The 13,752-nt window shown below is 41.1% G+C and overlaps 1 protein-coding gene across 3 annotated transcripts in view; it reads left to right on the forward strand.

Annotated features, from left to right (window-relative positions):
- Positions 1-13,752, forward strand: part of LOC126419052 (glycoprotein-N-acetylgalactosamine 3-beta-galactosyltransferase 1-like) — a 190,099-nt gene that overhangs the window by 131,440 nt on the left and 44,907 nt on the right. For all 3 annotated transcript variants that reach the window (XM_050086122.1, XM_050086123.1, XM_050086124.1), the window contains one exon: positions 7,443-7,598. In XM_050086122.1, coding sequence (XP_049942079.1) covers positions 7,443-7,598 — 156 coding nt within the window. The remainder of the gene's footprint in view (positions 1-7,442; positions 7,599-13,752) is intronic.

A 13,752-nucleotide genomic window follows, 5' to 3' on the forward strand; every position in this document is an offset into this window, starting at 1 on the left:
GGGGCTGCTTCTTGCATTGATAGAGCTCGACCCTAGCCGCCACAACACGCGTGCGGCGGTGATAATATGAAGATAGCAATGAACACAACGCGTCAAAAGACAAGGACGAGGCTTCCTGCAACGGCGCTAGCTGCCACAAAACTTGATACAGCGAGGGAGATATCCAAGACAAGAAAAGAGCACGACATACCTCCGCATCGGCAACATGAAACGCCTGGAAATGCTGCCGAAGGTGATGTTCATATGAGTCCCAATCCTCCGCCGTCTCGTCATACGGGGGAAAGGGAGGAGGGAACGGCGCTGGAGCAGACTGCGTGGAGAGCAGCCCCGGAAGCACTTGTTTCATGGTGGTCATGAGCTCCGTCTGCTGCTCAACCAAAACCCGCACTAAATCCTCCATACCGGAACAGTAACGCAACACGCGAAAGAACGACCCTACTCTTTGCCAATTGTGTAGTAACACGGTTGACTTTTTCCGTCGCACTTCACATAGCGTGGACCGGGAACTGTCGCCTAGGCATGCCCGATGTGAACTCACTGGTCACGGCCCGTGCTGCCTGAGTTGTTGTTGTTGTTGTTGTTGTTGTTGTTCCGCCGGCAGAGGTCGCGGCTGAATTCTCGCGTGCCCTCTGATGGACGGGACTCTACTTGTGGCAACTACCGTCCGTGACGCGCCGTGCCGATGTGCGCCTCTCGCGATCTTTCTGGTGGCTACTGCAGGCAGATTTAAGTGAATTTGAATTTTAGTCGGTGCACGATCAATGAGACACAGCATCTCCGAGGTAGCGATGAAGTGAGGATTGTCCTGTACGACCAGTTCACTAATGTACCGTGAATATCAGAAATCTGTTAAAACGTCAAACCTCTGACATTGTTGCACCCAGAAAAAGATCCTGCAAGAACAGGACCAATAATGACTGCAGAGAATTGTTCCACGTGACAGAAATGCAACCCATCTGGAAATTGATGCATTGTGATGACTCCACAACACAAAGCTTTATGCCTCACCTGGGCCCGTCAATACCAACATTGGACTGTTGGTGACTGGAAACATGTTGCCTGGCTGGATGTGTCTCATTTAAAATTGTATCAAGCAGATGGACGTGTATAGGTATGGATGTAATCTCACGAATCCTTGAACCCTGCATGTCAGCAGGGGGCTGTTCGAGCTGGTGGAGGCTCTGTAACATGTGTGGCATGTGCATTTGGAGTGATATGGGACCCCTAATATGTCTAGATATGACTCTCATGGATGGCACGTAATCATCCTGATCACCTGCATCCATTCATGTCCATTCTGGGCAACTACAGCAGGACAATGCGACACCCCAAACGTCCAGACTTGCTACAGAGTGGCTCCAGGAGCACTCTTCTGAGTTTAAACATTCTGCTGGCCACCAAACTTCCCAGACATGAACATTATTGAGCATGTCTGGGAGGTCTTGCAACTTGCTGCTCAGAAGAGATCTTCACCCTCTGGTACTCTTATGGATTTGTGGTCAGCCCTGCAGGATTCATGGTGTCAATTCCTTCCTGTACTACATCAGCCGTGTCTATGCCACATTGTGCTGTGGCACTTCTGCATGCTCGTGGGGGCCCTACATGATACTAGGTAGGTGTACCAATTTCTTTGGCTCTTCAGTGTATAAAGGCTGATGCATGGACTACATGAGCCAGTTCTTCCAGCTCGACACACTCTTGGCCTACTCACGTCGTCATCATAGAGACAAAGGCAGCTATTCTGAGCTTTCCTATGTGTACTTACACTGCATTAAAATTAGACTTTTCTGTGCCTGTGTTGGACCTAATTGGGATGACACTCTCGAAACTTGGATTATTTTTCTGCAGTTGTACTTTTCAACAAAGCTCCTAGTGGTGTACTGCATACTAGAATCAGATGACTTTTAGATATCAGCTCTGTCAAGCCTCTGTACCAGTACCTAGTGAGATACTGTATTTTGTACAGTCAATAAACTTGTTGAAATTTGACCACTGTTTTCCCTGTGTTCATGTGAGAGACGCTTCAACTTTCCATTTTGCTTCACTTCATTTATGGGTAAAAGCTTTTAATTCAGTAATCCTTATCATCTATGTGAATAAGAAGACTTTGTCTGCTATTAATTTTTATTTTGTTTGTTTATTTTTCATTCATTCATGACTCCTCCTTTGGACATAATGTCCACAATCCACCCTGAGTACAGAAATGTAACAGAAACATCATGTGCCAACACATCATCAGCTAGTCACAGCTTACACCCTCCATGACAGTAAATGCAAGTGGCGAAATATACAAACTTAAATTACTTCCTTTTGTGCTGCCCCCTCCTTCCCGTTGTCTGTCCCTCCTCACAACTCACAAGAAAATGTGTGCTCACTATGTGTTTATCTGTATGATATTTCCAAAACACTAAACTCCATGACTGAGCCATGGTAGAAAACCGCTGCTTTGAAGAGCGCACCGCAGCGCATAGTGTGAAGCAGTCGCTGTCCGTTTCTGGCGGTGGTGCCGCTGTGGCAGTCACAGCTTTGATGTCTCCCTCTGGTGAGAAAGGGGAAAGGTAGCTTGTTCAAGGGCATTTAAGGGGCACTATGAGCTCGCTTGGGGGGAGTCTAATGAGTTGGTCAGCCGGGTCAGTGTGGGGCAGTCAGTGTCTGTCTGTCGTCCGGAGTGCTAGTATGTGTTAGGCCGCCAGTCTGCTCGAGTTTGTTCAGGCAATGGGCATTGGCAGTTGGATCGATCGGTTGGTCAGTCGCGCATTGGGACACAAGATGACTTGTCCGTCTTGAGCATCGGTGCATGTGAGGTCGCCACATCAGTCCAGCGGGCCGCGCCTTATAGTGAGGGGCAGTGGCTTCGCGGCCGGCACGAGAGCAACAGGAGTCAACCCACGACATCGGCCTGGCCGGTGCAAGCTGCAATGCCGTGAGGTGGGAGATCGGCGCGCCTTCCTGCGTCCGTTGAAGCGGTGAGCAGCGGATGGTTCAGGAGAGCATTTTGGGGGTGTTGTGCCAGGTCTTTGCCAGACATTGCAGTTTATTAGAAGTTGAGTGATTCGTAATATGTTGTTTCATTTACTTATTAGATTCTACTTATTTTCTTGGTCAGTCTCTCATCCCCAGCTTGCTCGTCTGTCTCTCGTCCGCATTTGTTAGGCAGTTAGTGTCTGTCTCTTTGTTTGTCTGTTGGTCTGCCGTACGTTAATAGCTGCCTGTGTCATGTTTGTCGAATTTGGTGTTAATGAATTTATTAAACTTCCTGGCGGATTAAAACTGTGTACCTGACCAAGACTCGAACTCAGAACCTTTGCCTTTCGTGGGCAAGTGCTCTACCATCTGAGATGCCGAAGCACGACTCGTGCCCATTCCTCACAGCTTTACTTCTGCCAGCATCTCGTCTCCTACCTTCCAAACTTTACAGAAGCTCTCCTGCGAACCTTGCATGGTCATGAGTCATGCTTCGGTAGCTCAGATGGTAGAGCACTTGCCCGCAAAAGGCAAAGGTCCCGAGTTCGAGTCTCGGTCGGGCACACAGTTTTAATCTGCCAGGAAGTTTCATATCAGTGCACACTCCGCTGCAGAGTGAAAATCTCATTCTGGAATGAATTTATTGCTTGAAGTGTAACGGCCAAATCCCTGAGATGTTTTTATCTTGCCTATCATGTGTAACATAGAGCATGTTTGTATATTTTATGTAAGACTGCATTTCATGGGTTTTTATTTAAATGGTCATTTTAGTATATAAAATTGCTACCCTTCCACCGTAAGTTTTTTTTATAAAATCAAGTTGCACCTTTGGTGGCAAGTTAATTTTTTTTAATGTGAGGGTTTTTTACCATTTCCATCCCTCCTACAGGGTGCATAGTTTGTGATTGTGAGAGTTGTTAAAATTTTTTTAGTTTAAAGTAATCTGGTGTGTTGCAGATTTGCACCAGTGTAGTCTTTCAGAGGTTGTTGTGAGCAGTCATGACTATGGCCGTGTCAAAAAGCAGCGGCCAGGTTCTCAGCCGGAAAGCTCATACTGTCGATATTTGTTCTTCCTGCCTCTGAATAAAACTGTAACTTGATATTTTGAGGGTGCTTTCTGATTATAATTTTAAATCTGTTTCCAAAAAAAAAAGCTTGTAGGAATAAAATTTCCATTTGTTGAAACAAATTTAATTTTTCATCAGTTATCCACTGGCAACTACTTCCACGCTCACATAGTGTGATTAAATGTGTTATGTTCTTGATGAATCGTTAGTAAATAAAGTAAATTCTTAAGAAAAGGTTTTGAAAGTAAATTCATGGTTCAATGACTACTACTAGTATGTTGCAAGTATTTCCATAATTCAACCTGATTTTCACTTATGTTTAACTTTTGTGCCAGTCACAAATAAAATTTTTAAAAAGTCTGCCTCATAGGACTCCCTAAGAGCCTCGTATCATCTAGTACTGTAACAAAAATTACTGTAATGTTGAAACTGATTTTGGAGATTCCTACTTTTGGGTCCTTTATGCAAATCTGGCATGCTCTTAAAGCAGTAGTTTACCTTCCTGCTGCACTCCTTTGCAGTTGGGTTGCCATACCCTATATACCCTCCCTATTATGGTGACCGCACAACTGTTTCAACCCTGCTGTAACGGAAGCTGAAGGTTATGTACCAGATGAACCAGCTCACTGTAACGTCTGTGCAATTGACAGACACTAGTGATGTTATCTGCCACATTGTTGCTAGGAATTTGGACTAGGTCTCCAGTAATATTGAACTGTACATGGCAACAGAGACTGATACTTTGTTAATACATTGTGGAAAAATATTTTGACAGTGTGACTTTTCTCATTAGTCACACAGCTATCATGAATCAAGTGGCATCAGTGATGAAAACAAAATAAAATGTAAAATTTTAGAAAGCATTCTGTAATTGGAGCAAAGCTGCAAATGGTGCAGAATGCTAAAAATCAAATAATAAAAAAGAAGGTAGTGTCATCTTACTTCTGTGGATCTCTCTCTGTCTGCTACCACTAGCAGTCATAATAGTTAGAGGAAAGCCTGAAGATGAAGAAAGGAAATGGCCTAAACCAGTTGGTAATGAATAATAATGTGAAAATGTGACTATTGTTGTTTGATTTTTAAAATAGACTGTGTACCCACAAGAGGTCCTGCCAGTGCACTGGACTAAATAAATAAAAACTGCTCCTAGATTTCATGGTCCAGGTAGATACATGTAATTGTGCCAGTGGTTGAATTTGGAGTGGAGTTTTATGTTTAGAAATAGAGGTTTCATTTCTTTGCTCACTTTCTTGAAAAATTACTCACCTACTGGTCAATGATGGATTGTTTCATCATTAATATAATTGGATAGTTGTTTCTGTGGAGTTCGGTAAGTGCAGTGGATTGAGATGTCACTATTATTTTATTATGATCTTTGCCAAAAGACATTAAATTATAGCAACAGAATTATGCCATGAGATTACTGTTAAATATTCATCTGACACACAAACTTCAGTACACCACTTGGCTTTCTTTCAAATACTTCTTCCATCCAAGTGTTGATGATCTGAAGACTCCAATTAACTAAGACTGCACTTGTGTGCTGTCAAAAAACAAGCAACTCTTAAACTCATTGTTGAAACCAGAGAAGCTTAATCATGTGTTGTAACATTCCACAGAGGTTGTATCTGTTCTCACATTTGATAGAGATGCATAACAGTGACCTCACCAATTCTACCATTGTCTGTTCAGACCATCAAGAGTATAGTAGAACTATCCCTAAATAAAAAACCTGGACTGTGCTATGACTGGGTGCATGACTGTTAAGGCAAAAAATTGTAAGCAAACAACATCTAGGCATCTCTTGCTAACCCCAATTGTATAAACTTTGTTTGGATTATCAGGTTACTGTGTCCACATCACTTTTGATTTTTTAATTGATAATGGGATTTGGGTCAAGCCTATTAATTCAACCAAATCATTTCACTTCCATATTTTCATGAGTTGACAAATTCCCATTATGACTCAATGATATTGAAGTCTTAGTGTACAATGCACTTTGTTTTGTGAATTCCATTAACATTCGAATTTGTGAATATGTTAATCAAGTTGCCAATCTTTGCACCACTTTGAATCTAATCAGGATATAACTGAAAATTTCTGCAGAATTTTTCAGACTGTACTTTATTACTGATAACAGCACTGTCTACAAGGTAATTAATATACAACATGGACACCAGGGTCTCAACAAACTTCCGTGGGAAATTGGCGAAGTTGCTTCTATATCTGGTGATGACTCTCCATCTAAGATCACATGCTGCATTCTCCCTATCAAGAAATACCAACCCAGTCACACCATATGATCATATTTTTGGTAATAAACATTGATGTGGTGCTGGAGTTAAATGTGTTTTGGAAATCAAAAAATACTGCAGCTTCCTGAATGGCTTGATCCATGGCTTTCAGGGCATCATGTGAGAAAAGCATGAAGGGTTTTGCATTACTGATGTTTGCAAATACAGTACTGATTGGCATGGAGATCATTGTGTCAAATATATCTCATTACATTTGAACTCGGAATATTTTCTAGAATTCTACAACACATGAATGTCAAGAACAGTGGACAGTAGTGTTCTGGATCACTTCTGTTACCCTTCTTGCACACTAATGTGATCTGTGTGTTCTTCAGAAACAGTGAAATGAGTCATAAATGGGATTTTTGTAATATTTAACTAACAATTGACACCTGTGTTGAAAACACAGCATCTTGAGGCGTAAATCATACATCCCTGAAATGGAGATAAGGTGTTGTCCTGCAACAATATAGTGAATTGGAAACTTAAGGACTTCAGGAAAAATGAAAGTATGATGCTGTCACAAATGCGAGAAATTTTGTGCAGAGGGTTAACAATGACCTGCAGAAGATGACAGCATTTATATGGATGTTTAACACATCCTAGTTCAGAGTTTATTAAAGGCAGATTCAACAGATTCAAAATACTGCCCCAGTGATTAGGACATGACAAACTTCCACGTAAGACACAGGCAATATGGAGACATTGTGACATTGAACCAGGAACATAATTTTCATTCCTACGATCTGGCATTGGATGATCTTGATGTCATGTTACGTGGAGTAAATATTGTCTTCTGTACTCAAACTGAACTGTGTAGGTAATGGTGTGTGCACATGGGAGGGTAGTGACACAGGGTGAGAGAGGTGAGGGATAAGGTGTGGGTGACACTTTGGTGAGGCAGGGAAATGGGAAGGGGCCCCACTTCAGGTACTTGCCTCAGGTCTCCATGACTGTAATTATGCCCCTGACGCAACTGTAAGTCTAGCAAGTATGGCAAATTATTCGTATGTGGCACTTAATTTTACTGATTTGTCTGTTACCGAGTGATCAGCTGCTGATGAGAGAAACTATTGTCTGATCAATGTAGCTGTAAGGAGACTGTCTTCCATTCTAGAATGCAACCGTACTGCAGCTGACAGCCTGCGACAGCGTGTTCGGGTGTTGTGCTGGGTGATGACCAGTCCTAAGAACCATGCCACGAAGGCGGCTGCTGTCAATGCCACATGGGGCCAAAACTGTGACAAGCTGCTCTTCATGACCTCAGAACATGGTGAGTGTTGACTGTGAATGTACTCTGACTAGAAGTATTGATATCTCATTTAAAAAATATGCGGACATGAAATGGGTTTCAAATGCCAAATTGAAATTCTTGTCTTACTTTGTATCTTGTAGCACTATGTATTTAGTGTCCCAGTTTAATGTAGATAACAGTGCATGTAGGTTGTGTTTTCTAATGAGAAGATACGCGTACAGAGACTGCTACTCCGGAGTCAAGATAAAATATGTAAACATAGAGTAGATCAGAATAACACAGATTTTTACAAAATCTGTTTCATTTCCTTATTTCATTGATGCTACATCTAAATTTAACAATTCCAACTTAGATGTTCTCCAAGTGTCTCTCTCTCTCTCTCTCTCTCTCTCTCTCTCTCTCTCTCTCTCTCTCTTTCTCTCTTTCTTTCTTTCCTCTCCCCCCACCTGCTTAGTTGCAGCTATTGTTTACAATGTGCAAAGTTTTTTTTCTGAAGATTTGACAGGAGTAAGAGTACAATAAACTTTTTAGTTAACTTATCTTTTCTTGTAGAGTTTACTCCAATTCTTGTCTACGGGGTCTGATTCTCGAATCTGAAATTCTCCCTTTTAGGTCCTCCTGGTTGAACTAATCTAAATAATTTTGATGATTGTCATTGCATAATTTTTGTGTTTACATTAATTTATTTTGCCACATTTTAGTATATCACAGACTTTTGAATTTTCACATTAACAAAGCCAAAAATTACATTGTTTGCCCAAAATACAAAAATACATCCGATCACATCAGAGACATGCTTATACTGCTTCAATCTGTGGTAATAACAATGTTCCAGAGGTTTTACAATTTTCCTTTACAAATGAATCTCTATTAGTTTCAATTATTATCTCATAAATGAATTAAGAAATAAACATAATAAACAGTACTAGATTGTGTAATTAATAATAGAATTTTTAAGTATGCCAAATAATTCATAATTTCAAATGTTAAAAAAAAATTAACCGTACATTCACTTATTGATTGTAACATCCAAACTAATTCCTATTTGTAAAGTTTAGCTTTCATTATAAAATATTGCGGTTAAAATTACGTGATATTTTTTCAGGAAAACAGCTGAGATAATACTGACCAGTCCAAAATTTAACAAATATTACTGGTATCGACTACTACTGTTGAGGGAAAGTAATGCTACAAGAGGATGTCTTGTTAAAACTTCTAATTTGACAAGGAAAGAATAATTCTTAGTCTGTTTTCTTATCTTGTTAGGTAAAACCCGTGGTGTAGGGGTAGCATCTTTGATTCATAATCAAAACGTCTTAGGTCCCAGGTTCGATCCCCGCCACTGCCTAAATTTTGATAAATAATCAGCATTGGCGGCCGAAGACTTGCAGCATAAGAACGGCCTTGTCAAAGAGGGCGGAGGAGCGGATAGAGGTTCAGGGCACTCTCTTGTCCTAGGGATGGGAAATTGCCCCTAAAGGCGGAAGAATCAGCAATGATCAACGACATGAGGATGCAGAAGGCAATGGAAACCACTGCATTAAAGACACGTAACGTGTATCCACAGGACATATGGCCTGTAATTGAAGAAGTGTCATGATCTCTCCATTGGCAAAAGATTCAGGAATAGTCCCCCATTCGGATCTCCGGGAGGGGACTGCCAAGGGGGAGGTTACCATGAGAAAAAGATCGAATAATCAACGAAAGGATAACATTCTACGAGGCGGGGCGTGGAATGTCAGAAGTTTGAACGTGGTAGGGAAACTAGAAAATCTGAAAAGGGAAATGCAAAGGCTCAATCTAGATATAGTAGGGGTCAGTGAAGTGAAGTGGAAGGAAGACAAGGATTTCTGGTCAGATGAGTATCGGGTAATATCAACAGCAGCAGAAAATGGTATAACAGGTGTAGGATTCATTATGAATAGGAAGGTACGGCAGAGGGTGTATTACTGTGAACAGTTCAGTGACCGGGTTGTTCTAATCAGAAACGACAGCAGACCAACACCGACAACGATAGTTCAGGTATACATGCCGACGTCGCAAGCTGAAGATGAACAGATAGAGAAAGTGTATGAGGGTATTGAAAGGGTAATGCAGTATGTAAAAGGGGACGAAAATCTAATAGTCATAGGCGACTGGAATGCAGTTGTAGGGGAAGGAGTAGAAGAAAAGGTTACAGGAGAATATGGGCTTGGGACAAGGAATGAAAGAGGAGAAAGACTAATTGAGTTCTGTAACAAGTTTCAGCTAGTAATAGCGAATATCCTGTTCAAGAATCACAAGAGGAGGAGGTATACTTGGAAAAGGCTGAGAGATACGGGAAGATTTCAATTAGATTACATCATGGTCAGACAGAGATTCCGAAATCAGATACTGGATTGTAAGGCATACCCAGGAGCAGATACAGACTCAGATCACAATATAGTAGTGATGAAGAGTAGGCTGAAGTTCAAGACATTAGTCAGGAAGAATCAATACGCAAAGAAATGGGATACGGAAGTACTAAGGAATGACGAGGTACGTTTGAAGTTCTCTAAAGCTATAGACACAGCAGTAAGGAATAGCGCAGTAAGCAGTACAGTTGAAGAGGAATGGACATCTCTAAAAAGGGCCATCACAGAAGTTGGGAAGGAAAACATAGGTACAAAGAAGGTAGCTGCGAAGAAACCATGGGTAACAGAAGAAATACTTCAGTTGATTGATGAAAGGAGGAAGTACAAACATGTTCCGGGAAAATCAGGAATACAGAAATACAAGTCGCTGAGGAATGAAATAAATAGGAAGTGCAGGGAAGCTGAGGTGAAATGGCTGCAGGAAAAATGTGAAGACATCGAAAAAGATCTGATTGTCAGAAGGACAGACTCAGCATACAGGAAAGTCAAAACAACCTTTGGTGACATTAAAAGCAACGGTGGTAACATTAAGAGTGCAACAGGAAATCCACTGTTAAATGCAGAGGAGAGAGCAGATAGGTGGAAAGAATACATTGAAAGCCTCTATGAGGGTGAAGATTTGTCTAATGTGATAGAAGAAGAAACAGGAGTCGATTTAGAAGAGATAAGGGATCCAGTATTAGAATTGGAATTTAAAAGAGCTTTGGAGGACTTACGATCAAATAAGGCAGAAGGGATCGATAACATTCCATCAGAATTTCTAAAATCATTGGGGGAAGTGGCAACAAAACGACTATTCACGTTGGTGTGTAGAATATGAGTCTGGCGATATACCATCTGACTTTCGGAAAAGCATCATCCACACAATTCCGAAGATGGTAAGAGCTGACAAGTGCGATAATTCTCGCACAATCAGCTTAACAGCTCATGCATTGAAGCTACTTACAAGAATAATATACAGAAGAATGGAAAAGAAAATTGAGAATGCGCTAGGTGACAATCAGTTTGGCTTTAGGAAAAGTAAAGGGACGAGAGAGGCAATTCTGACATTACGGCTAATAATGGAAGCAAGGCTAAAGAAAAATCAAGACACTTTCATAGGATTTGTCGACCTGGAAAAAGTGTTCGACAATATAAAATGGTGCAAGCTGTTCGAGATTCTGAAAAAAGTAGGGGTAGGCTATAGGGAGAGACGGGTCATATACAATATGTACAACAACCAAGAGGGAATAATAAGAGTGGACGATCAAGAACGAAGTCTTCGTATTAAGAAGGGTGTAAGACAAGGCTGTAGCCTTTCGCCCCTACTCTTCAATCTGTACATTGAGGAAGCAATGATGGAAATAAAAGAAAGGTTCAGGAGTGGAATTAAAATACAAGGTGAAAGGATATCAATGATAAGATTCGCTGATGACATTGCTATCCTGAGTGAAAGTGAAGAAGAATTAAATGATCTGCTGAACGGAATGAACAGTCTAATGAGTACACAGTATGGTTTGAGAGTAAATCGGAGAAAGACGAAGGTAATGAGAAGTAGTAGAAATGAGAACAGCGAGAAACTTAACATCAGGATTGATGGTCACAAAGTCAGTGAAGTTAAGGAATTCTGCTACCTAGGCAGTAAAATAACCAATGATGGACGGAGCAAGGAGGACATCAAAAGCAGACTCGCTATGGCAAAAAAGGCATTTCTGGCTAAGAGAAGTCTACTAATATCAAATACCGGCCTTAATTTGAGGAAGAAATTTCTGAGGATGTACGTCTGGAGTACAGCATTGTATGGTAGTGAAACATGGACTGTGGGAAAACCGGAACAGAAGAGAATCGAAGCATTTGAGATGTGGTGCTATAGACGAATGTTGAAAATTAGGTGGACTGATAAGGTAAGGAATGAGGAGGTTCTACGCAGAGTCGGAGAGGAAAGGAATATGTGGAAAACACTGATAAGGAGAAGGGACAGGATGATAGGACATCTGCTAAGACATGAGGAATGACTTCCATGGTACTAGAGGGAACTGTAGAGGAAGACAGAGATTGGAATACGTCAAGCAAATAATTGAGGATGTAGGTTGCAAGTGCTACTCTGAGATGAAGGGGTTAGCGCAGGAAAGGAATTCGTGGCGGGCCACATCAAACCAGTCAGTAGACTGATGAAAAAAAAAAAGGTAAAGCATAATTTCTACTCCTGTCTCTATTGTAAGAACAATTTTATGCTTATACATCGCACTGTGTTATCAGTTCACATAGATTCAAGATTCTAACAATGCAGTTTGGTCTTTGTTTGCAGCTAGCTTGTACAGGGTTGCCACAAATTCTGAAAATCAGAGAAATCAGAAAATTCAAGGAATGTCAACCATGTCAGGAAAATTTAATAAAAAGGAAACACTGTAAAAAATCTCATTTCTTGTCTCAGTAGGTGAAATCATTTGTTTACTGACATGTCGTGCAACATTGCTGGCAGGATGCAGCTGAGTGTATGTGCAGCTTCCCTACATCCTCATTCTTACTGCTTCTTCCCTTTCTACCACTCCCCTCAGCCTGCAGTCAGTGCTGCCACCACTTCGTGCCACTAGCTTAGCAGCTGACGTTGAGAAGCAGAGAGGTGTGAGAAGACATTTTTTTTGATCTGATTCTCAGAGACTGTTGATGCAGCAGTTAAAGATAGAGGTCATGTGCGCATGAGTTGTCAGTGATTGTGTGAATGTGTGTGTGTGTGCTCAATTTCTGACAAAGGCTGTGGCAAAAAATTTAGTTGTGAGTGTGTGATTCTTTTCCATGTGCCTGTCTGTGTCTCAGCAATCATTTTTATGATGAATTGCTATATCAGTAGTCTTGAAATAAAAACAGTTTCTGACAAATGTGGCAACTCCTCCTTTCTCCATGTTTTCTCCACAGAAGTAAAAAGCTAACTTGAATCCTGTAACATTTAACATACCTATACCAGTGGTAGCATGATGTTCATAGAAGCAGATTATATCAGCTGATTTGCTCAACTCTAATTGTTAAACACAAATAAGCAACTAATTAAGGTTGCCCCTTAGCCCTCAGATATTCTGGTGCAATAAGGATAACTGTTTTGTACACTGGCAGAATTACAACTAGATGAACCTAATTGTCTTGTTGATTTTTGAGTATATCTCATTTCAATCAGAGGCTGTCTGCATGAATTGGGTACATTAAAATTGGCTTTCTGGCTGCCTATTTTATCTATGTGAATGTCATTTTCAGCCTGTCTCTGAACATCTTTTGTTTTGGCACATTCTGTCATTTGTAACAACTGGTACTTGTGATAGTACCCACCTTAATTATTTGCTATTAGCCCAGACAGTTTCCCATCCCTTTCCTGTCGAGATGAAGGCCATGCCTACTATAGTCCCACATGCTGATAGTCAACAGGAACCACATCAATATGAGACCCCATACCAAATTCAAGCAGCCGATCCACCTCTAAATTAACTCTGCTAACAGAAGAGTTTAAATGGGCCGATCATGGTGCCTCAGAACAGACACAAGCAAAACACCAGTATGTCTCATTTACCAGGTCAGTCTCAGTTGAGTAATTAGGGTTCTTGTCTATGCTCTTACCCACCCCACCCATTATTACCACAGTGTCTTCCTTTGTGAAGTATCTACAAAGTGAGCCTACATCCTCTATCACCTGACCCAGACTTGCACTAAGGTTTTAAAAAAAATTTGTGACCTGGCAACCTGACCCTAGTTTATCCTGCAACAGTTGGCCAGCACTTCTACCCAACAATAAAACTTTCTTCTTTTTTACA

This window comes from Schistocerca serialis, chromosome 9, assembly GCF_023864345.2.
Source record: "Schistocerca serialis cubense isolate TAMUIC-IGC-003099 chromosome 9, iqSchSeri2.2, whole genome shotgun sequence".
In the NCBI taxonomy this organism is placed as follows: Eukaryota; Metazoa; Arthropoda; class Insecta; order Orthoptera; family Acrididae; genus Schistocerca; species Schistocerca serialis.